Source organism: Acomys russatus, chromosome 19, assembly GCF_903995435.1.
Source record: "Acomys russatus chromosome 19, mAcoRus1.1, whole genome shotgun sequence".
Lineage (NCBI taxonomy): Eukaryota > Metazoa > Chordata > Mammalia > Rodentia > Muridae > Acomys > Acomys russatus.
In genome coordinates, this window is record NC_067155.1 from 5,078,705 (window position 1) to 5,103,515 (window position 24,811).

General features: G+C 40.1%; 2 protein-coding genes and 1 non-coding gene across 3 annotated transcripts in view; 1 reads left to right on the forward strand and 2 right to left on the reverse strand.

Annotated features, from left to right (window-relative positions):
* Positions 1-1,506: 1,506 nt before the first annotated feature.
* LOC127202936 (actin-like protein 9) lies at positions 1,507-2,742 on the forward strand. The gene is given in 1 exon segment (XM_051161780.1): positions 1,507-2,742. A coding segment is annotated over 1 exon segment (1,236 nt).
* A 2,015-nt stretch (positions 2,743-4,757) lies between these two features.
* LOC127203096 (vomeronasal type-2 receptor 116-like) overlaps positions 4,758-24,811 on the reverse strand; it is a 28,828-nt gene continuing 8,774 nt past the window's right edge. Inside the window, exons 4-6 of the mRNA XM_051161899.1 lie at positions 24,516-24,728; positions 7,306-7,429; positions 4,758-5,662 (exon numbers count right to left, since the gene is read on the reverse strand). Coding sequence (XP_051017856.1) covers positions 4,758-5,662; positions 7,306-7,429; positions 24,516-24,728 — 1,242 coding nt within the window. The remainder of the gene's footprint in view (positions 5,663-7,305; positions 7,430-24,515; positions 24,729-24,811) is intronic.
* On the reverse strand, positions 10,582-10,688 carry LOC127204057 (U6 spliceosomal RNA). Its single transcript, XR_007832413.1, has one exon. It is a non-coding gene; the product is annotated as a U6 spliceosomal RNA (small nuclear RNA).

Consider the following 24,811-nt stretch of genomic DNA (forward strand, 5'->3'; position numbering starts at 1 on the left):
ACAGTGAAAGCACCAGGCTCACTGGAATCAGGAGAACCCGGAGAACACACAGAGAATGCAGATCATTCTTCTCTGTACAATCGCTACAGAGTAGAAATTTGGAAAGCTTCCAGTAGGAAGGAATGGAGCAGAGATTTGAAGATACAAATTCCTGTTCTGTGAGAAGGGAATAGGGTGGGACTAGGGAACTGGGAGTGATGTCTCAGTGGATAAGATAACTTATTGTTTTTCCAAAGAAGTTGGGTTCAATTCCAAGCACACTCATACTGGTTCACAGATTCTGGTAACCCCAGTTTCCTGGATCCAGTGCCCTCTTGTGGCCTCCAGGTAAACCATGTATGCATGTCATGCGCAAACAGATATAAAGACAAAGCACCCATTAGTTTGTTTAATAAAGAAGGGAATGAGGAGAATGATTGTGGCAGGTGTAGTAACAGAAATCACAAGGAACTTGAGACATTTAAACCTACTTAGTCACTTCTCCCTACCCCTCTCTCCCAGTCTGGTCTCTCAGTCCTTAAAAATACCAGACATCCAGAGCTGAGGAGTTGGCTCCAAGTTTACAAACCTCAAGAAGATCTAGAATAAGGATCCAAAATTCCATGCAGGCACAGCAGCCTGTCTGTAACTCAGAGAAAGAGGATACCAAAGCAAGGTGAATTGCAAGACTCTCTGCTTCTACAAGCTCTGGTATAATTTAAAGGCCCTGTGCTGGCTTAAGTTCCCCAGGGGGTGAACTGTCTTAGAAGGACTAGGAAATGTGTGTTATTGGGGAAGATGTGTCACAGAGGAAGGGCTTTGTGATTTCAGAGGCTCACACTATTCCTAGTTTTCTCTTTTCTGTCTTGTGCCTATAAGAGGAAAATGTTAGCTATCAGGTACAGTTACATTGTCATCCTTGCTTGCCTGCTGCCATGCTCTCTAACATGACTCTAACCCCCTGGAACCCCAAGCCTCCAAATTAAATGATTTCTCTTAGAGTTGTCATTGCCTGGATGTCCTATCATAGTAATAAAAAGTAAGTAAGACAGAGCCTCTGTCAGTGAATATATAAGAAGGAACAATGTTGGACTTCTACTCACACAAGAATACATGTACACACATATACACCCCCAAAAATACACATATACCCAGGTGAAACTGTATACACTCTTGAATGCACAGAAAAACACCCAGAAACCCAAGTTCGTTTTCCACCTTCTGATTACTATTATCAGTGGGCACATGGTTGTCTATGCTGGGTAGTAGATACCAGTTGTGAGGAAGGGGATGTGGAATATTTGGCTTTATGGTTTTAATCATCTGTGAACCCTGGGGCAGTGTGCACCTCTTCTGCCCACACCCTGGCCTTGCACTGTGAAGTCAAGGCAGGCAGTGTGATCTCACACATATCCTGGTGTACTTCTCTCCCACTTTGCTCCTCCTGGTCCTGGCTGGGCTTCTTCTTCCTGCACCTGGGTAAAGTTGTCAACTTCATCAATTAGACTCACCAAAGCACTTCCAAAGATGGATGTAAATGGCCCCAAGTACTGGGAGCCCAACAGGTCCTTTGATCTGAACTCTCACCCAACCTCGATAAACAAGAATTTGCTACAAGAGCCCTGTGGCTTGGTTGCTAACAAGATACCATCAAAGATGTATGGCATTGTCATTCACGTGGGTACTGGCATGTGTAAGATAGGCTTTGCTGAACAGACTCAACCCACCTACATTGTGGCCAACGTTGTGGGCTGCCATTCCAAAAAATAAGCCACCATGGGGCAGTCCAAAGTGCAAACGTTCATTGCTGAGGCAGTCCATGCTTGCCCAGAGTTAACTCTGATGCAACTGGTTTGTAATATGATTGTGATGGACTGGGAAGCTGCTGATCTCATCTGTCGCCACATACTGGAAAATGACCTCCAAGTGGCCACCCAGGACCATCCTCTGCTGTTCACCGATCCACCCTTCTACCCTGCCTACAACAGTGAGAAGCTGGTGGAAGTAGCTTTCCAGCCTCTGCACTCCCCTGCCATGTATGTTGCCTCCCAATCTGTGCTGTCAGTCTATGCTAACGGGTGCATTAATGGGCTGGTGGCAGACACTGGCCACGGGGTCAGCTACACAGTTCCAGTCTTTCAAGGCTACAATCTACCCAATGGCATCCAGCGCCTGGACCTAGCTGGCCACTACTTGACTACCTTCTTGGCAGAGAAAATCTTGAGATCTGGCTTCCCGCTTAAGAAGGAAGACACGGACATTGTGGAGAGCATCAAGGACCAATTCTGCTATGTGGCCTCAGATTTCCAGAAGGAGCAAGGACGCCCTGCTGCCAAATTCCAGCGATGCCTGAAGCTGCCAGATGAACAGATGATCACAGTGGGGAAGGAACTCTTCCAGTGTCCTGAGCTATTATTCTATCCCCCAGAGACCTCGGGACCTTCATCCTTGGGCCTCCCCAGCATGGTGGAACAGAGCCTCTGTTCCGTGCCGCAAGAGTTGCAGGCCGACATGGAACAAAATGTGCTGTTGTGCGGAGGCTCCTCTCTGTTCCCTGGATTTGAAAGTCGTTTCAAGGCTGAGCTGCAGCGCTGTCTTCGTCCAGAGGCCCACGTGGTTGTGGCTGCCCAGCCAAATAGGAACCTCTCGGTGTGGATTGGGGGGTCTATTCTGGCCTCGTTGTGTGCTTTCCAGTCCCGCTGGCTCCTGAGGGAGCAGTATGACGAACAAGGTCCCGACATAGTGCACCGCAAGTGCTCTTGATTCAACACAGGGTGGGGAGGTGTGTGGGAATAAAGTTTCTGTAGGGAGCCAGTTGTGTCTTAACAAATGCTCCATTCTCCTCCATCCCACCCAGGAACCGCATACAGAAACTCACTTGCAGACCAAGGCCACTGGGACTCGAAGCTCAAACCTTCCTGTATTAAATCTGACCTAAAGCACCTCTCATAATCCAGTCTCTAGACGCCCTAATTCTCACTCATTCCTCACAAGAATCCCTAAGACAGTACCTTTCTCTAATGTCATCAACCCACCCTCCTGGGATCAGTACCTCACTTGTCCACGCAAGGCATCGTCAAGTTTTGGAGAGATACACATCCGCAGACTGCAGCATTTGTTACTAATTTTCTCTCCCTTCTTTCTTTCCTTCCTTCGTTCCTTTTTTCCTTCCTTCCTTTCTCTTTGAGACAGTGTTTCTTTGTGGAGCCATGGCTGTCCTGGACTCACTATGCAGACCAGACTGGTGTTGAACTTACAGAGTCTGCCTGCTTCTGCCTCCTCAGTGCTGGGATATAGTTATGTGCCACTGCACCGGCTGCTACTAGTGTTTTTTTTTTTTTTTTTTTTTTTTTTTTTTTTTAACTGTCCTTCTAACTGGTATTTGATGGAAACAAAATATTTGCATTACATCTTTGGAAAACTGTTAGTTCATTAGCCTGCTTAGTTACCAGATTATCTGCTTTTTAAAAAAAAAAATTTGTTATTGTTTAGCTTTCTGAGTTCTTGATATATTGTAGGCATTAGTCCTCTCTTAGATGTATAGGGTGCAAAGAGTTTCTTCTATTGTGAGGGGGTACTTATTGACTCAATTTATTTTATTTTATTTTTTTGTTATTTTGATATACAGAAAACTTTTTAATTTCATGAAAATTTAATTGACAGCTTTTGGCTTTATTTCCTTAACTACTGGAGTCCTGCTGAGCAAATCTTCTCCTATGCCCATATTAAACATATTTCCTTTATTAATTTTTAATGTGTTGCCTGCATATTTTGTCCCCATTACATACATACCTGATGTCCATGAAGTTCAGAAGAGAGCATAAGCTCCCCTGGTATTGAATTTATAGATAGTTGCAAGCCACCATGTGTGTGCTGGAAACTGATCCCAGTTCTTTGGCAAGAGCAACAATTGCTCTCAACCCAAGCTTTCCTTTAGCAGGCTAAGGTTGTCAGCTCTTCAATGAAGGTCTTTCGTTGCCTTTGGTGGTCAGAATTAATAAGAATCTAATTTAATTCTTGTACATGCATCTATTTAGTATTATTGCTAGATTTCTTTTATGTGTATGAGTGTTTTGCTTGCATAAATGTGTGTACACTGTGACAGTCCCTGGTGCCCACAAAAGATAGAAGAGGGAGTCAAACCCCATGGAATTGGAGTTATGAGCCACTATGTGAGTGCTGAAAATTAATCTAGGATCTTCTTAACAAACGCTCTTTATATTTGAGGGTGATTCTAGCTCTCACCCCTTCTTTGGGACAAGGTTTCACTGCCTAGCCGTGGCTGAAATGGAACTCAGATAAGTGGAGCTCCAATAGAAGATCAACAGAGACAGCTAACCAGAGCCCAGAGGAGTTTATGAGACTGAAGCAACAACCAAGGACAATGTATGAACTGGATCTTGAGTTCCTACGTAGAAGTATATGTCGGGCAAATCAGATTCCATGTAGGTCCTCAAGTGAAAGGCCTGGGTGCTGTCCCTGACATGGACACTTTTGCCAGACATTTGATCACTTCCTCTTGGTAGAACTGCCTTCCTAGGACACAGATGAAAAGGACATGATCAGTCCTGATGCAACTTTGTGAGCTAGGGTGGATGGGAAGGGGATCTTCACTTATCTGAGAAATAGAGGAGAGGTGATGGGAGAGAGAGAGAGAGAGAGAGAGAGAGAGAGAGAGGAAGGGTGGGACTGGAAGAAGAGAAGGGATCGGTTCTATACCCAGGATGTAATGTGAATAAATACATCAATTTCCAAAAAAGGTTTCATGATATATGATTTTAGGAATATGATTTCACCCTGATCTTTGGAAGAGAAATTGTGTGTGGCCTGAATACAATTATGTAACACTTGGGTACAAAGATACACCCCAGCATCCCTGCACTGGAAGACAAGATGGAAAAATTCTCCACAGCCACCATCACCTTGCCGTTGGTGCTATGGTAGACAGGGAGGAAAGTAATCCAAACAGTGCAAAACACCAGCATGCTGAATGTCAAGAACTTGGCTTCGTTGAATGTGTCAGGCAGGTTCCTGGCCAAGAAAGCCACAGTGAAGCTTCCCAGGGCCAGGCAGCCTAAGTATCCTAGAACACAGTAAAATGCTATAACTGAACCCTTGTGACAGATAATGATGATGTGGTCATATTCAGAATCTGCATCAATATCAACAGCTGGAGGGGAAGTTCCTAGCCAGATTAAACAGAGAATAATTTGGATGAGTGTACAGAGAGGAATGATGCAGTTAAGTGTTCCTGAAACCAGAATGTACCTCATCCTTCTTGCAGGAGCTATGACTTTGAAAGCCAGAACCACTGTGATTGTTTTGGCCAACACAGTGGAAATAGCCACAGTGAATACAATTCCAAATGTGATTTGCTGCAGGATGCAGGAGACTGAGTTTGGATGGCCAATGAAGAGCAAAGAGCAGAGGAAACAGCACATGAGTGACATGAGTAAGATGTAGCTGAGAGCACGGTTATTGGCTTTCACAATGGCTGTGTCGTTGTGCTTTAAAAATACTCCAAGAATCAGAGCTGTAAAGGCAGAGAAACCCAAGGCCATTAAGGCCAGAGCCATCCCTAAGGGGTCTTCATAGCTGAGAAAGATCACAGCTTTATGGATGCAGTGATTCTTCTCAATGTTGGCGTACTGGTCCTCTGGACACTTCACACACTGACCCATATCTGATTGACAAAAGGACAGATTTGTTAGTACAGCTTCAGCAGTTTATTGATAAGACATTTCATTACTTCTGTTGGAGAATCTTTGAAATAGTTGCATTTGGTTGCTCATAGCATAATTGAAGGACATTGCTGTAGAGCAAATCTTATATTCATTAGTTCTTATATTTACAGAGAACAAAACCAAACCATCATTTGTCTAACTGTGTTGATGAGAACATTTACATATTTTCATAAAACACAGATTTCTTTCATTATTCTGAATGCTATCATGAAGTGACTTAGTCTGGTAAATTCATAGAATCTAAAATCGCTAACCACAGTGTGGCTGAGTGAGTTTTAAAATCACCAATCCCATACATTCTTTGCCTCCTAAGTTCATTGACTGCTCAATTAATACTGTCTTTATGAGAGATCAAGACTGTCTTCTACTTGGACAAGACCTGTGGTAGCCTTTCTTATTCCAATAGCCCAACCTGAACATGTTGATATAAAAGATACAGTAAAAGAAATAATCAGGGTTGAGTTTTATGTTTCTGTGTGTGTGTGTGTGTGTGTGTGTGTGTGTGTGTGTGTGTGTGCAAGTATTTCTATTGGTGTGTCCATATAAAAGAAACAGATGAGTTCATAAATTTGGCAATGAGTTGATTTATATGGGGGAAGTAGGAATGTGAGTGTGAGAAGTAAAATTTATATAAATGTAATATTAATATTTGAAAATTATAAGAAATACTTTATATCTCCTTATTTATGTTATTATCTGGCAGTACAGAGAAAGAATTTAGGAATCTTCATCATGGGAAGCTTTAATCCTAAAATTGAAGGTAGTTACCTCTACAGACTGAGCAGTACAATGCCCTTCATTTTCATCCCATCATCATGGGAAACATCCTGCACCTTTATACTTCCCTAATTTCAATCTGTATGAGACCCAGACTCTAATTTATTATTTCATGAAATTCTTAGGGTTGCGTTATTTAAATTTTTCACATAAGACCCCTCAGATTTTGTAGATCATGTGTCAACACTTATCTCTACTTTACTAGAAACAAATGGCATCAGACACTTGAAAATGAGCTTCTAGATATTCAATGAATTCTGTTTTATATTTAATCAGTTTCTTATAATTTTACAAGTAATTTTTTTTTACTGCTACACTAATTTTCCTAAAGATAACAGATTTGCTTTCCACACCCTCATTACCCAGTACATTGGTCATTTGCCTTATCTGTTCTACCTGGGGCTATGTATATACATGGTACATATAGACATATGTAGTGGCACATAAATATGTTCAAAAAGAGTAAGTGTATATTTGAAATATTAGTGACTGCAATCTTCCCTACATGTAGTTTTAGAGATGAATGAGTAGGAAAGATCTGGTGAGGAATTCTCACTGCAGCTTAATTACAAAAAATGTTTTTTTGAGAAATTGTGATATGACATAAATTTTCAATGAAGCAAAACGTAGGTTTAGGCATAAGAGTTTTTCGTTATTATGTTGTTAATATTTGTATTCATATATAGACTAATGGAGAAAATAGTATATTTTATTTTTGCAGTTGCATTTTACACTTCTTCAGCATCCCTTTGTTGGTGGATAGTATTACCAATGTGAAGGCTTTATGAGAGCAGCAAACACTCACTTGTTCCATTAGATATTTCATTTTCTGGGCAGTGGACACAAATAAAACTGCAGGCTGACATTCCCTCCTGCCTGAATTTTCTGAATCCAGGACCACAATCAGCACTGCATACAGAGGGCAGCATCTGAGAAAATAATATACATGCTAATACCAGAACTTTTAGCTACTTCTGCCATAACTATATTATATTAAAGCAAATGGATAAAAAGTTGAGATTATTACCCAATCTTGGAAATTCAAGAAAAGGAACTTTTATCTTTCTTTGTGCAAACAGTACATAAATTGCAACCTGGTTTTCTAATTAATTTTCTTTGAGCTCATACAAAGTACAGTAAAAGACAGAACTGGTTAGGGGAACGTTAAGTGAAGAATTTTCTCTAAAAGACTAGCCTGTCTTTATATCTCTGAGATAGTTTACTAATTGGTATGCATTGTAGGCATACTTGTTTACTCCAGAAAGTACTATTCCTAGGAATGTATACATGAGAAATCAAACAGAGCAAGACAGTAAGCAATGCTCCTTCAAGTGTCTATGCTTTTGCTTCCAAATTCCTTCTTTTTCTGCCCTTGGCTGTAACTAATGAGCCAAATCAATCATTTTTCCTCAGTTTGTTTATGGTCAATGTTTAATCACAGCAATGCTTTTAGCATTATGAGTAAAGAATATCTGAAACAGGTGAGCTGTCTTCTCAAACCTCAGATAGCAAACATCTCCAATAAATCTTGACAAATGCAGTTTAAACAAAAAATTAGCTGAAAAGGTAGATCCTGGTGTATTGGTGGTGACAAAGTCCTGAGTTAATGTGTAGGAAGCTAGAATTTGAATTGTTTCCTGAAATAAGAAGACTTTACAAAGCCTGTGAATACTGGGAGGGCTTGAGTAAAACTTAGTTTGTGTATAAAGTTTATTGAATGATTTCTTAAGTTAAAAGGATTCTTTTGTATTACTCTGAACGTGATGATAGGGTTGTATATGCTTCATCAGAAATTTGCTGTTTCTTGCATGCTCACTTCAAATCCTTAATTCAATATTAAAGTCTATGTATAAACAACATCGTTGTTGGTTATGGTGGTGCATGCCTTTATTCCCGACACTAGGGAGGCAGAGGCAGAGGCAGAGGTATCACTGTGAGTTCCAGGCCAACCTGTTGTACAAGGCGAGTCCAGGACAGCCAAGACTAACACAGAGAGAGACCCTGTCTCCAGAACCCAAATAAAAACAAAAACAAAAAACAAAAAGAAGCAAGCAAACAAAAAACATACACTGTCATTTTCATGCAAAGTCTAATCTCATATTCTTCCAATATACAGTTAACTAGAACAATTCTTGTGGTTGGGTAAAAAGGGTCGCACTGTGTAGAATTTGGGACCTCAACTCCCTATGTAGAATAGGAAACATTTCTTTCTCTCTCTTTCTGTATATTTTCATTTTTATTTTGGCACTTTTGGTAATATTTTAATGACTATTTCGAAGAAGAATGGAGACAGTACATATTACTGTTCAATTTCTCTTCAGTATTTTAAGGCATGGTCTCTATGTTATGCTGCCTGCCTTGGATTAGCTATATAGGCCTGACTGGCCAAATGAGGACAGAAAATTTCCTGCCTCTGTCTAGAAAGGGTTTGGATTACACACATGCATTATACACACCTGGCTTCTTTCTGATTTTAATTGATGTTTTAAATTTTTCTTTCCAACTAGTACAGTGCTGTCAATCTGTTTGCCATAGAAAATCCTATTCTGCCAAGATATATTCTTTCTACTCTATCAGTTTTTGTTTTAAAACACTGAATGGATAATGTACTTATTTAAAAGCATTTTATGCTGTTTTTTTATAATCACGTTATTACACCCTAGATTGTATTTATGCGATGTATCTTATTTAGCTAACCTGTATGCTTGGAATCACACTTACAGGCCTGGTTTAAGTAGACGTAGGGGCAGAGACCGATCATTCTGTTGTGCTGTTCAGTACTCTTGGTAGGTTTTAGTTAAGAATTATTCTAATCCATGTCCATAAAAGAGACTGTCCTCACATTTTGAAAATCAAACTTCATTATAATATTTGCCCAAATTTTTATAGAAAAAATCTGCTCGTGTTTATAAATAACGCTTCCTCCATGGAGGTAACACAAGAGTCTTTGTTTTTTGTTATTGTTGTTTAATTAGACCAATCTTGTTGTCTGTTGATTTTCATTAGGTAACGTTATCATGGAGATTAGATTATTTTTGAAAATTATTTGGTAAATATCGTCTACTTGTTGCTAATACAGTAATTGATACTTTTCTAATAGTTGTGCTTCTCTGTACTTTAATACTGTCTATGAGTTCCTTTGACATCTTGTGTTCAATTGTGAAGGTCTTTTTTTTTTTTATTAATTTATTCTTGTTACATCTCAATGTTTATCCCATCCCTTGTCTCCTCCCATTCCTCCCTCCCCACCCCGGCATTTTCCCATTATTCCCCTCCCCTATGACTGTTCCTGAGGGGGATTACGTCCCTCTATATATTCTCATAGGGTATCAAGTCTCTTCTTGGCTACCTGCTGTCCTTCCTCTGAGTGCCACCAGGTCTCCCCCTCCAGGGGACATGGTCAAATGTGAGGCACCAGAGTACGTGAGAAAGTCGTGTCACACTCTCCACTCAACTGTGGAGAATATTCTGACCATTGGCTAGATCTGGGAAGGGGTTTAAGTTTACCTCCTGTATTGTCCTTGGCTGGTGCCTTAGTTTGAGCGGGACCCCTGGGCCCAAATCTGCCTATCATATTGTTCTACTTGTAGATTTCTAGGACCCTCTGGATCCTTTTATTTTGCTATTCTCGCATGCGTCTCTCATTTAGAGTCCCAATAGGATGCCCTCCCCTCTGTCCCAGTTTTCTGGTAAGTGAAGGCTTTTGTGGGACATGCCCCTTGGGCTAGTATGCAGATATAAGTGAGTATATACCATTTGATTCTTTCTGCCTCTGGGTTAACTCACTCATTATGATCATTTCTAGCTCAATCCATTTATCCACAAATTTCGGGAATTCCTTGTTTTTAATAGCTGAGTAGTGTTCCATAGTGTATATGTACCACAGTTTCTTTATCCACTCTTCTACTGAGGGACACTTAGGCTGTTTCCATGTTCTGGCTATTATGAATAAGGCGGCTATGAACATGGTTGAGCAAATTTTCTTGTTGCGTGCTGGAGCATCTTCTGGGTATATTCCATGGAGTGGAATAGCTGGGTCTTGAGGAAGCCCTATTCCCATTTTTCTGAGATAGCACCAGATAAAAATATGGAACGCTTCACGAATTTGCGTGTCATCCTTGCGCAGGGGCCATGCTAATCTTCTCTGTATCGTTCCAATTTTAGTATATGTGCTGCTGAAGCGAACACAATTGTGAAGGGCTTGCTATAGTGTCTTTCATCGTGCTGCCTCAGTGGTTATGAACTCTTGAGTTTGTGTCTGTTATTGGACTTTATTCTCCATCCTTCTATTATGAGTAATAATCTTGCTGAGTATAGTTACTGTGGTTGGCAGTTATGTCTCTAAGTGCTTGAAAAACATCACTATTCTTCTTCTTCTTCTTCTTCTTCTTCTTCTTCTTCTTCTTCTTCTTCTTCTTCTTAAAGAATGTCCATAGAAGAATCTACTGTAAAAGAGATTGGGCCTTTCCATGACATGGCATTCTGTATTGCAGTGTCCATTTTTACCTTATTGTTACAAAACAATTTTTAAGTTTAATGTTAAGGGCTGTTTCTTTATTGATATTGAGTTTTTGGTATTTAAATATCTATTGTGTCTTAATGGCCACATATCTCACTGGAAATTTACAACTACATTTTTCTGTAATTGGTGTTGATGACTTGAGTGTGTCCTTCTCCTCTCGTATCCATTGTTTGTATATATGATCTTTTAATCATAACACCTTGGTCTCTTGTGCTTTTAATCTTCTGAATTGTTTTATCTTCATCATACATTGAAATTTCTAATACTTCTGCACAGTCGTCATACTTGGCCATCATGTCTTCATCTTGAAGTATTCTTTTGGTGAAACATTTTACTTAGAATTTAATTTCCTTTATTTTGATTTTCCTTTACATATTTTTGTGTGAATATTTTTATTATTTTGTATCATTATGGTATTACTGTTTCACATACTCTAGCAATGCCTTATTGTATACAAGTTCTTTTGACCTTATTGTATTCTTCCAGAAGTAGTTTGTGTCTCTTCTTTTGATTTTTTTCAAGGAAATTCTTATAATCATTCTTTGAAATCTTTGTTTAGGGTGTCATTAAATATGCACATTTAAATCTATATTGCTTTGATATTATCATTTTTATGGTTTTTGATACTGCGTGTATCCTGTTACACATACCTAAGAGCAAAGCACTGCCTCTATATTTTTTATTCTCATGTATTATCTAATGAATATCCTTCTAATGCTGAAGCAAGGTATAGTTGAAAGAGCATAAGATTTTATTCCTGACATTGAATGGATTTGTTGTTCAGTAGCTACACATGCAGCTCATGTGTTCATTGACTTGGAATGACTCCCTTTTTAATACTGAGAAGGGATATTTACATTAAATATCATAATATGTAACCAACTGAAATTATCAGTTAAGATCTAACTTAAATAATTTCTGAACGTAACTCATTTAATGTTTAAACAACTTTTTAGTTGTAGTGGCACAGCTCAAATAGAATGTCTGAACACCAACCACATCAGAATTCACATCTATATCATATCCTAGAGCCATTATTGGACATATTGTTTACAAATTTTCTTACAGTTAAATTTGTATTACTACCAGTATTTCTCAATACAGAGAATGAAATTAGCCACAGAATTATTATTTTGAAAAAACTATGTAAGAGTCTAGTGGACCAACCAAAGATACTGTAGTTAATATATTATTTTATGAGGAGTAATTTGTGGCTTGAAAAATGGTCAAAGTCCCTGGAACAGGCAGGTGACCTGGTTTCTACTCCTGGAGACTTTGCTTTACACCTTAGGGTCCAGACTGAGTCAGCAGACCCTTTCCCTTTACTGCTGTGATTCAGATCAGCTGTTTTGGGACCCAGAGCAAGGTTGATGCCCACTCTGTTTGGGCACGTTGGTCCAAGCTGCCTGTCCTTCCTGCCACATTGTAGCTAAGATCCCACTCTGGTCAGACCCTCTGAGCTGTGATAACCTTTTAGATCAGCATCTAGACACTGCAGGGGTATCCAGTCTCTCCTGAGAGCATGAGAGATCCTACCAGGCCTGTGGGAAATGTCCAAGCTGTGTTTTAACTGCCCTTATTTGCGGGCCCCTTCTACTGTGGTTGTAATTTGGGTCCTGTTCTGTCCCGTGAGTTGCACGTGTACTTGAGCTGTTTTAGGTGGGCCCAGCCACTTGTTTCCCCTCAGTCCTGGGCCCTCTGCAAAGTCTTCAGGAGTGGAAACCAGGTCTGTTCCAGGGAAGAACTCCCTAATTCCCACAGGCAAGGGCACGTGACCTATAATCATTCACCAATTATACACACTCAACAACCAGTGAAGGACACCAGAAGCTACCTCCCAACATCAGAGACACCAAAATGACAAAAGGACAGTGTAAGAATGCAACCAAAAACCAAAACAGTTCAGCATCTCCAGATCCCAGCTATCCCACTGAAAGCAACCCTGAGAACCCAAACACAATTGAAATACAATAAAACGACCCCAAGTCCTTAGACAGGAAGATGATAATAGAAAAAAACAAATAAAATGTGTAAACAGCTGCAGAGTATGCAACCAAACAGGTTAAAGACATGAAAGAGACATATAGAGAGGCACAGGAAGAATTTCAGGACAATACAAACAAACAGATGAAGGAAATCAATAAAACAGCTCAAGATCTGTGGAGGAAAATGGAATCTGTTGTAATAGAACACACAGAAGAAAAACATAATGGAGAGGCCTTAGAGAAGAAAGCAGGCAACGCAGAGGTAAACTTCTCTAACTGAATACAAGAAATGCAGGAAGGATTATCTGGACTAGAAAATAAAACTGTAGAACTTGAAGAAACCACCAAAGAAAATGCTAAATCTGAAAAGTTCCTGACACAGAACATGCAAGAATTCAAGGCCACCATGAAAACACAAAACTTTAGAATAATAGGTATCGAGGAAAGAGAAGTATGACTCCACAGCCCTGAAAATATCTTCAACAAAATCATAGAAGAAAATTTCCCCAATCTGAACATGGAGATGCATATGAGCATACAAGAGGCCTACAGAACACCAAGAGAATAGACCAGAAAAGAAAATCTTCTTACCATGTAATAATAAAAACACAAAATATACAGGACAAGGGAAAATATTAAAAATAGCAAGAGAATTGGCTGAGTAACATACGATGGCAAACCTATCAGAATTACACCTGGAGGAGATCCAAGATGGCGGCGAGCAGTGTGGACCACGTTTGGAGGCTCCAGTGAACAATTCAGGGAATTGCACAGATTTCCGAGCCAGGAACACTGAGGTCCGAACATCACGGCAGCGGGAGTGCTCCACAGTTCGGAGAGACCAGGGTGCGGAGGACATGTGTGCCCCTTCACATGGGAGGAGCATGGATTTTCTCTGATCGGAGCAGCAGCGGCAGAGGCAGCAGCACCAGCAGCACCAGCGGCACCAGCAGCGGTGGCTGAGGTTTGCAGCTTCCGGTGGAGGCGATTGGTGTGGTGGCTGGTGGAAATTGCTGCGGGAAAGGGGACTCGGGACACGATTTGGGTCCCGTGGAGCCTTTGGAACCAGACTGGACTCGGCGGACAGTTCGGCCCCAGAGTCCTGGGTACTGGCCCAGCCCAGCAAGCAATTCTGCCTGAGGCACTAACTCAGCATCGGCCACAGCTCCCCTGCTGTGGCGCAGGTGTAGTTGAGCACACAGCTCCACACTAGGCAGCACCTCAGCTCAGCGGCAGCTCTCCTGCGGTTACACAGTCAGGGCGGAGCACTTGTTTCCACCACAGGCGCTAACTCAGAGCAGCCGCAGTTCTCCTGCTGTGGCGCAGGCTTGGCCGAGCACTCAGTTCCACCCTAGGCGCCACCTCAGCTCAGCGGCAGCTCCCCTGTGGTGACACAGTCTGGGCGGAGCACTTGGTTCCACCACTGGCGCTAACTCAGAGCAGCCCCAGTTCTCCTGCTGTGGCGCAGGCTGGACAGAGCGCTCGGTTCCACCAGCTCTAAGACTCTGGTTGGACACAGTGTGCAGTTTGAATCCAGAATTCCTGGCTGAGACTGGTGGTCAGCCCGGGCCCTGAGTCAATAACTGACCACAGCACGCACTTTGGGCCAAAAGGCCCTAGCGGAGCTTGGTGTGTACTCCCAGCCCAAAAATTCTGGCTGGACCCTGTGTGCATTTTGGGCCCAGAATCCCTAGCTGAGCTTGGCAGACGGTTCAGGCCCTGAGAATCTAGCTGAGTTCAGCCCGTGTTTCGGGCCCAGTGTTCCTGGCTGGACTTGGCAGTGAACACAGAAGGCTGTGGATACCTTGGCATGACCCAATGCTCATTCAGAGACCCAGAACAATTGCAGGATCCATAGCACAGGGGGGCTCAAAATCACTGGCTGTGAGAGACCAGAACAACAGGGCTAACCTCCTAACATCCACACCAGTGAAGCTTTGAGATCACAGCCTAGGGAAATCTTGAGAAAACAAGTGAATCTATTGTCAGACACCCTTCATCCAACTCTGGAAGCTACCCAACAAAAACAAAGACGGCAAGATGTCTAAAGGACAACAAAAAAGCATACGCAAAAAACCCCAAAACAACATGGCGTCTCCAGTTTCCAGCTATCCCAAAGAAAACAACCCAGAGAACTCAAATACAACGGAAATACAAGAAAATGACCTCAAATCCTTAGTAATGAGGATGATAATGGAGGAAACAAATAAAATTCGTAATCAAATGCAGGAAGACGCAGACAAACAGGTGAGAGACATAAAAGAAGCACATAGAGTGGAACTGGAAAAATTGCAGGAAAATGCAAACAACCAGATGAAAGAAATAAATAAAACGGTTCAAGCTCTGAAGACCTATAAAGAGGCAATGGAAGAAACTCAGGAATATACAAAAAATCAGATGAAAGAAATCAAAAAATCAGTTCAAGATCTGAAAATGAAAATGGATTCAATGATAAACACACAGACAGAAGAAAAACGAGAACGTGAGACCTCAGAGAAGATGGCGAGCAACACAGAGGTGAGCTTTTCTAACAGAATCCAAGAGATGGAAGAACGAATCTCAGGGCTAGAAGATACAATCACAGATATTGAATCAACCATTAAAGAAAATGCCAAATCTGGAAAACTCCTGACACAAAACATCCAAGAAATTAAGGACACCATGAAAAGAAGAAATCTGAGGATAATAGGCATTGAAGAAAGAGAAGACATCAGACTCCAGGGCCCAGAAACTATTCTCAACAAAATCATAGAAGAAAATTTCCCCAAACTAAAGAAAGAGATGCCTATAAACATACAAGAGGCCTACAGAACACCAAATAGAATTGACCAGAAAAGAAACACTGCCCGCCACATAATAATCAAAACACAAAACATGCAGAACAAAGAAAAAATATTAAAAGCTGCAAGGGAAAAGGGCCAAATAACATTTAATGGTAAATCTATCAGAATTACACCCGACTTCTCAGCAGAGACCATAAAAGCCAGAAGGGCCTGGACAGAGATCCTGCAAACCCTAAGAGACCACAGATGCCAGGCCAGACTACTTTACCCAGCAAAATTATCAATAACCATTGATGAAGAAAACAAAATATTTCATGACAAAAACAAATTCAAACAGTACCTATCCACAAATCCAGCTTTACAGGAGATACTAGAAGGAAAACTCCATCCCAAAGGGTCAAGCTACAACCAAAACTACCCAGGAGATAGATAACTATCCCATGGCAAAAACACAACTACACAAACGCTCGACTGGAAACAACATCAAAATTAAGACTCTTAACAGTCACTGGTCATTAATATCTCTCAACATCAATGGCCTCAATTCTCCAATAAAAAGACACAGACTAACTGAATGGGTACATAAACAAGATCCAACATTCTTCTGCATTCAAAAAACACATCTCACCCATAATGAAAGGCATTACCTCAGGGTAAAAGGTTGGAAAAAATATTCCAAGCAAATGGTCACAAGAAGCAAGCAGGCGTAGCCATTTTAGTATTGAACAAAATAGACTTTCAACCAAAATTAATCAAAAACGACGAGGAAGGACACTTCATACTCGTCAAAGGTAAAGTCAAGCAAGATGACATCACAATTCTGAACATCTATGCTCCCAATACAAGGGCACCCACATATGTAAAAGATCTGCTAAAAAAGCTTAAACCACACATCGATCCCCACACAATAATAGTGGGAGATTTGAACACCCCACTCTCACTGAAGGATAAGTCATTGAAACAGAAACTAAGCCGAGAAATAACATCGTTAACCAATGCCATGGGTCAAATGGATCTAACAGATATCTATAGAACCTTTCACCCAAACAAGAAAGAATACACCTTCTTCTCTGCACCCCATGGAACCTTCTCCAAAATTGATCACATCGTAGGTCACAAAGCAAGCCTCAATAGATACAAGAGGATTGAAATAATACCTTGTATCCTATCAGATCACCATGCTCTTAGGCTGCAATTCAACAACAACAGAAATAACAAAAAGCCTACACGTACGTGGAAACTAAACAGCTCTCTGCTAAATGACACCTGGGTCAGGGAAGAAATAAAGAAAGAAATCAAGGAGTTCCTGAAATTCAATGAAAATGAAGGAACAACATACACAAATTTGTGGGATACATTGAAAGCATTGATAAGAGGAAAATTCATAGCACCAAGTGCCTTTAGAAAGAATTGGAAGCATCCCACATAAGCAACTTAATGACTCATCTGGAATCCCTAGAAAAAAAGAAGAAGAAACACCCAAGAGGAGTAGATGTCTGGAAATAATCAAACTCAGGGCTGAAATCAATGAATTAGAAACAAAGAGAATAATTCAAAAAATCAACAGAACCAGAAGTTCGTTCTTTGAGAAAATCAATAAGATAGACAAACTATTAGCCAAATTAAATAGATAGCAGAGAGACACTATCCAATTCAACAAAATCAGAAATGAAATGGGAGACATAACAACAGACACTGAAGAAATACAAAGAATCAAAGATCCCAATTTAACGGCATATATGCCACAAAATTTGAAAATCTAAGGGAAATGGACAATTTTCTTAACTGACTCCATTTGCCAAAATGGAATCAAGATCAGATAAACAAATTAAATACTCCTATTTCTCCTGTAGAAATAGAAACAATCATTGATAGTCTCCCAACCAAACAAAGCCCAGGACCAGATGGTTTCAGTGCAGAATTCCAGCAGACCTTCAAAGAGGAGCTAATACTGATACTCTTCAAGCTATTCCAAATGATAGAAATGGATGGAACAGTACCAAATTCATTCTATGAGGCCATAGTCTCATTGATACCTAAACCTCACAAAGACTCAACAAAGAAAGAGAATTTCAGACCAATTTCTCTTATGAACATCGATGCCACAATACTAAATAAAGTACTTGCAAAACGAATACAGGAACACATCAAAGATACCATTCATCATGACCAAGTAGGCTTCATTCCAGGCTTGCAGGGATGGTTTAATATATGGAAGTCCATCAATGTAATCCACCATATAAACAAACTGAAAATAAAAAACCACATGATCATCTCCTTGGATGCAGAGAAAGCATTTGATAAAATTCAACACCCATTCATGTTTAAAGTTTTAGAGAGATCGGGGATACAAGGCACTTTCCTCAACATAATAAAGGCTATATACAGCAAGCCAATAGCCAAAATCAAAGTAAATGGTGAGATACTCAAGGAAATTCCTCTCAAATCGGGAACAAGGCAAGGCTGCCCAATCTCTCCATATCTCTTCAATATAGTACTCGAAGTTCTAGCCAGAGCAATAAGACAACAAAAGGAGATCAAGGGTATCCAAATGGGAAAGGAGGAAGTCAAATTATCCCTATTTGCAGATGATATGATAGTGTACATAAGTGACCCTCAAAATTCCACCAGAGAACTCCTAAAGCTGATAAACACCTTCAGCAAATTGGCTGGATACAAAATTAACTCAAAAAAGTCTGTAGCCTTCCTATACACAAATGACAAGCTTGCAGAGGAAGAAATTAGGAAAGCCACACCCTTCACATTAGCCACAAGCAATATAAAATATCTAGGAGTTACCCTAACTAAGCAAGTGAAGGACTTGTATGAAAAAAATTTCAAAACTCTGAAGAAAGAGATTAAAGATGACCTGAGAAGATGGCATGTTCTTCCTTGCTCATGGATCGGGAGAATCAACATAGTAAAAATGGCCATCCTACCAAAAGCAATTTACAGATTCAATGCAATCCCTATCAAAATACCTACAAAATTTTTTAAAGACATTGAAAGTTCAATTCTGAACTTCATATGGAAAAACAAAAACCCAGAATAGCTAAAACAATCTTGTACAATAAAAGGTGCTCCGGAGGAATCTCCATACCTGATCTCAAACTGTACTATAAAGCAATAGTAATTAAAACAGCATGGTACTGGCACAGCAACAGGCTGGTTGATCAGTGGAATCGAATCGAAGACCCAGATATGAATCCACACACATATGGTCACTTGATTTTTGACAAAGAAGCCAAATCCATTCAATGGAAAAAGGATAGCATCTTCAACAAATGGTGCTGGTCTAACTGGCGGTCTATGTGTAAAAAAATGAAACTGGACCCATATTTGTCACCTTGCACAAAACTCAAATCCACGTGGATTAGAGACCTCAACATAATGCCAGAGACACTAAGCCACTTAGAGGAAAAAGTGGGAAAGAGCCTGGAACATATTGGCACAGGAGACAACTTCCTGAACAGAACACCAACGGCCCAGGCCTTAATGTCAACCATTAATAAATGGGACCTCATGAGGCTGAGAGGCTTCTGTAAGGCAGGAGACACTGTCAAGAGAACAAAGCGACAGCCTACAGACTGGGAAAAAATCTTCACCAACCCTACATCTGACAAAGGTCTAATATCCAAAATATATAAAGAACTCAAGAAATTAAACACCACCAAACCGAATAACCCAATTGAGAAATGGGGCTTGGAACTAAACAGAGAATTCTCAACAGAGGAGTATCAAATGGCTGAGAAATACTTAAAGAAATGCTCAACCTCCTTAGTCATCAGGGAAATGCAAATCAAAACAACTCTGAGATTCCATCTTACACCCATCAGAATGGCTAAGATCAAAAACTCAAGCGACACCACATGCTGGCGAGGATGTGGGGAGAGAGGAACACTCCTTCATTGCTGGTGGGAATGCAAACTAGTACAGCCACTTTGGAAATCTATCTGGTGCTATCTCAGAAAAATGGGAATAGGGCTTCCTCAAGACCGAGCTATTCCACTCCTTGGAATATACCCAGAAGATGCTCCAGCACACAACAAGAAAATTTGCTCAACCATGTTCATAGCAGCCTTATTCATAATAGCCAGAACATGGAAACAGCCTAAGTGTCCCTCAGTAGAAGAGTGGATAAAGAAACTGTGGTACATATACACTATGGAATACTACTCAGCTATTAAAAACAAGGAATTCCTGAAATTTGTGGATAAATGGATTGAGCTAGAAATGATCATAATGAGTGAGTTAACCCAGAAGCAGAAAGAATCAAATGGTATATACTCACTTATATCTGCATAGTAGCCCAAGGGGCATGTTCCACGAAAGCCTTCACTTACCAGGAAACTGGGACAGAGGGGAGGGCATCCTATTGGGACTCTAAATGAGAGACGCATGCGAGAATAGCAAAATAAAAGGATCCAGAGGGTCCTAGAAATCGACAAGTAGAACAATATGATAGGCAGATTTGGGCCCAGGGGTCCCGCTCAAACTAAGGCACCAGCCAAGGACAATATAGGAGGTAAACTTTAAACCCCTTCCCAGATCTAGCCAGTGGTCAGAATATTCTCCACAATTGAATGGAGAGTGTGATATGACTTTCTCACGTACTCTGGTGCCTCACATTTGACCATGTCCCCTGGAGGGGGAGACCTGGTGGCACTCAGAGGAAGGACAGCAGGTTACCAAGAAGAGACTTGATACCCTATGAGAATATACAGGGGGAGGTAATCCCCCTCAGGAACAGTCATAGGGGAGGGGAATAATGGGAAAATGGGGGGGGGAGTGGAATGGGAGGATACAAGGGATGGGATAAACATTGAGATGTAACAAGAATAAATTAATAAAAAAAAGAATAAAAAAAATAAAAAATAAAAAAAAGCTTAACAACAACAAAAAAAAAGAATTACACTTGACTTCTCAGCAGAGACCAGGAAAGCCAGAAGGGCCTGGACAGAGGTCTTGCAAACCATATGAGAACAGAAGTGCCAGGCCAGACTAATATACCCAGTGAAACTATCAATAACCACTGATGGAGAAAACAAAATGTTTCATGACAGAAACAAATCAAACAGTACCTATCTACAAATCCGGCTTTACAGTAGTTACTAGAAAAAAAACTCCACCCCAAAGGGTTGAGTTACAATCAAAACTACACAGGAAATAGATAACTACAGCATCACAAAATCACAACTTCACCAACTCTAGACTATAACAAATATCAAAAATGAAGGGACTTAACAGTCACTTTTCATTAATATCTCTCAGCTTCCATGGTCTCAATTCTCCAATAAAAAGACACAGAAACTGAATGGGTGCATAAACATGACCCAAGATTCTTCTGCATTCAAGAAGCACATCTCACCCACAAGGACAAACATTACCTCAGAATATAAGGCTGGGGAAAACATTCGAAGCAAATAGTCACAAGAGGCAAGCTGGTGTAGCCATTCTGCTATCTAACAAAATAGACTTCCAAGCAAAATTAATCAAAAGGGATGAGGAATGACACTTCATACTCATCAAGTGTAAAATCACCTGAGATGACATTACAATTATGAACATCTATGCACCTAATACAAGGGCACCCACATTTGTAAAAGAACTATTATAATGCTGAAACCACTCATCAATCTCCACACAGTAATTGTGGGAGACTTCAACACCCCACTTCAATACCAGACAAGACTGCCCATTATCTACACATCTCTTCAGTATTGTTCTTCAAGTTCTAGCCAGAGCAATAAGACAACACAAGGAGATCAAGGGGATCCAAATGGGAAAGGAAGAAGTCAAATTATGCCTCTTTGCAGGTGGTATGATAGTGTACAAAGTGACCCTCAGAATTCCAGCAGAGGACTCCTACATCTGATAAACACCTTCAGCCAATTGTCTGGATACAAAATTAACTTAAAAATGCCAGTAGTATTTCTATATAAAAATGACAGTCATGCAGAGGAAGAAATTAGGAAAACCACACACCCCATGTTAGCTACAAACAATGTAAAATATCTTTTAGTTACTCTAGGCAAGCAAGGGAAAGACTTGTTTGAAAAAAACTTTTAATCCCCGCAGAATGAGATCAAAGATAATATGAGAAGATGGAAGGATCTCCGTTGTTTGTGGATAGAGAATATTAACATAGGAGAAATGGCCATTCAACCAAAAACAACTTACAGATTCAGTGCAATCCTTATGAAAAGACCTATACAATAATTTAAAGATCAATTCTCAACTTCATATGGAAAAACAAAAAACACAAAATAGCTAAAACAATTCTGTCCAATGAAAGATCCTCAATAGTAATCTTCATTCCTGATCTCAACCTGTATTATAGAGCAACAGTAATTAAAACAGCATGGTACTGGCACAGCAATAGGCTTGTGGCTAAGTGGAATCAAATTGAAGACCCAGAATGAATCTGCAAACATATCCATGTCGTCACTTGATTTTTTGACAAAAAAGACAAATCTATTCAATGGAAACACGATAGCATCTCCAAGAAATGGTGCTGGTCTAACTGGATGTCTACATGTAGAAACATGCAATTAGACCCATGTTTGTCACCACGCTCAAAATTCAAGTGCAAGTGGATGAAAGTCCTCAAGATAAAATCAGAGACACTAAATCAGTTAGAAGAAAAATTGAGGAAAAGCCTGCAACACATTGACACAGAACTTCCTGAAAAGAACACCAACAGCCCCGGCCTTAGGGTCAACAAATAACAAGTGGGATCTCATGAGGGTGTGAAGCCTCTGCAAGCCAGGAGACACTGTCAACAGAACCATTTGACAGCCAACAGACTGGGCAAAGATCTTCATCAAATCAACATCTATTGAATGTCTAATTTCCAAAATACATAAAGAACCCAAGAAATTAAACATCACCAAACCAAATAACCTAATTAAGAATGTGGGCTCAGAGCTAAACAGAGTATTCTCAACAGAGTAATATCAAATGGCTGAGAAACACTTAAAGAAATGCACAACATCTTTAGTAATCAGAGAAATACAAATCAAAAAGATTCTGAGATTCCATCTTATACCCATCAGAATGACTAAGGTCAAAAATTTGAAGTGACACCACATGCTGGCTAGGATGTGTAGAAAGAGGAACACACCTTCATTGCTGGTGGAAATGCAAACTTGTACAGCCACATTGTTAAAAATTTTTGGTGCTTTCTCAGAGAACTTGAAATAAGGCTTCCTCAAGATCCAGCTATTTCACTCCTTAGAATATACCCAGAATATGCTCCACCTCACAACAAGGACATATGCTTAACTGTGTTCATAGCAGCCTTATTCATAATAGCCAGAACCTGGAAACAGCCTAAGTGACCATCAGTAGAAGTATGGATAAAGAAACCATGATAAATGTGCAATATGGAATACTACTCAGCTATAAAAAAAAACAAGGAAATCCAGAAATTTGTGAACAAATGGAGGAAATTAGAAATGATCATACTGAGTGAGTTAAAGCAGAAACAGAAAGACTCCCATAGTATATGTTCACTTATAACCGGGCACTATTCCAAATTGCCCCATGAATGTCTTCACTTACCTGGACATTTAGACAAATGTGAGGGCATCTATTTTGGACTCTAGGTAAGAGAATTGTAGATGGGGAAATAGAAAGATCCAGAGGATCTTAGAAAACTACAAGAAGAACATTGTAATGGGTAGAACAGGGCCCATGGCTCTTTGCTCAAACTATAGTACTAACCAAGAACAATACACGTAGAAAACACTGAACTCCTACTCTGATCTAGTCAATGGACAGGACACCCTCCACAGTTATGTGCAGAGCAGAGACTAAATCTGATATGAGCTCTGGTGCTCCATAATTGATGACCTCTCCTTGGTGGGGAGCCCTGGTGGCACTCAAAGAAAGAATAGACACACTACCAAGATGAGACTTGTTAGCCTGAACCCATAATGTGGGGGAGGATATCCCCAATGTCTGACATATACCTATTGGAGGTAAATAAGGTGGGGGTGAGAGCGTAGGAGGAATGGGAGGTCACAAGGAATGGGAGAACAAACCGACAAAGTCTCTATAACAATTGAGTTCTTCCACCCACTGTGTACCACTAAACTCTCTCCAGCTCCCAATGTTCTTATGCACCACATATACAAGTGTTGTATGAACGTGCATGCAGACAAAAGACCTGTACACATATAAAAGAAAGTACATAGTTATAATTCAAAGAATATCTAATATGTATAACAAAATGGGAATTGATTATTAGAGGTGATGACAATTTAGGTTTTATTTGTAAAATGGTATACACAAAATTATAAAATAAAAATTATTTACTGTTTTTAAATGACTTTGTATTTGTCTTTACTCCATCCTTACAATCAGGCTCAGGCTCTTGAACATCTCTTTTATTGATTCTCTTTAAGTGAGGAAATCACTATGTAGTAATAATAATGGTAACTTGAGAATACTGCATATTTTATAGGAAATAATATCAATGAATGTTCAAACATCGTATTTTATTCATATTCAAAACTAAACTTGCTCTGATAAAATAAAAAATATTGTATGCACTGCCTTTCTAAAATCCTTAAGGAATTAACAGATATATCACATCAAAATAAGGAAGAGAAGAAACATGATATAGGAGGGCAGAAAATAGGTTCTTTGTATGACAGTTTATTTCATTTCACTACATTACAAGAAAGCATAAATGCGAATCAGTACATTATTTCCAACTTACTTGTCTGCCTCCTGAGGCCCACTCTAGCATGTCTTCAGTTAAATAGAATTGTTGTCCATGTGGAAAATAGGGGTTAAATCTTCCTATCTTCACCTTAAGTCCAACACCATGTGGGGAATTCCTAAGGTGAAAGATGTCACACTCTTTATGTTTCATATTCACTTTGTCACCAAAAGGATTAGTGAAGTGCCTCTTTCTTAGCAAGGAGTTCATCTGAAAGACAGGAAGAATTCTACAGTCAATATACCCTTCCTTGACGTGAGAAAAACTATTCTGATTTCATCTGAAAGGCAATT